At 61.2% G+C, this 338-nt stretch overlaps 1 protein-coding gene across 1 annotated transcript in view; it reads left to right on the top strand.

Annotated features, from left to right (window-relative positions):
* The window catches only part of LOC104405348 (myotubularin-related protein 9-like), a 3,580-nt gene that overhangs the window by 1,905 nt on the left and 1,337 nt on the right, over positions 1–338 (top strand). The window contains 2 exon segments of the mRNA XM_010014029.1: positions 1–216; positions 299–338. The exon segment at positions 1–216 is cut by the window's left edge and continues 3 nt beyond it; the exon segment at positions 299–338 is cut by the window's right edge and continues 12 nt beyond it. Of these exon segments, the coding sequence (XP_010012331.1) occupies positions 1–216; positions 299–338 (256 nt within the window).

The raw sequence follows: 338 nt of genomic DNA, 5'->3' as shown, positions 1-338 counted from the left end.
CCCGCCCCCCCGAAGCCTCACCAAGCCCCTGACACCACTTTCCTCTCCTCGCAGAGGCCGCCCACTGCAGGAGAGCTTTATTAAGCTGGTGGAAGCCTGCAACGACACCTTGACCAACATGGACCGGTGGCTGAGCCGCCTAGAGAGCTGCCGATGGCTGAGCCACGTCAAGGCAGCCCTGAGCACGGCCTATCTGGCTGCACAGTGCCTGGACAGGTAATGGGGGGTTGTAGTCCCCACTTTTACCCTCCCAAAGCTCTCAGCATGGCACAAACTTCGGGCATTGCACTTCCTGCAGGGAAGAAGCCAGTGTGCTGGTGCATGGGGCGGAGGGGACA

This window comes from Nestor notabilis, unplaced genomic scaffold (genome assembly GCF_000696875.1).
Source record: "Nestor notabilis isolate BGI_N333 unplaced genomic scaffold, ASM69687v1 scaffold26514, whole genome shotgun sequence".
Lineage (NCBI taxonomy): Eukaryota > Metazoa > Chordata > Aves > Psittaciformes > Psittacidae > Nestor > Nestor notabilis.
The sequence above is the reverse complement of the archived record's forward strand: the minus strand, read 5'-3'. Positions and strand labels throughout refer to the sequence as shown.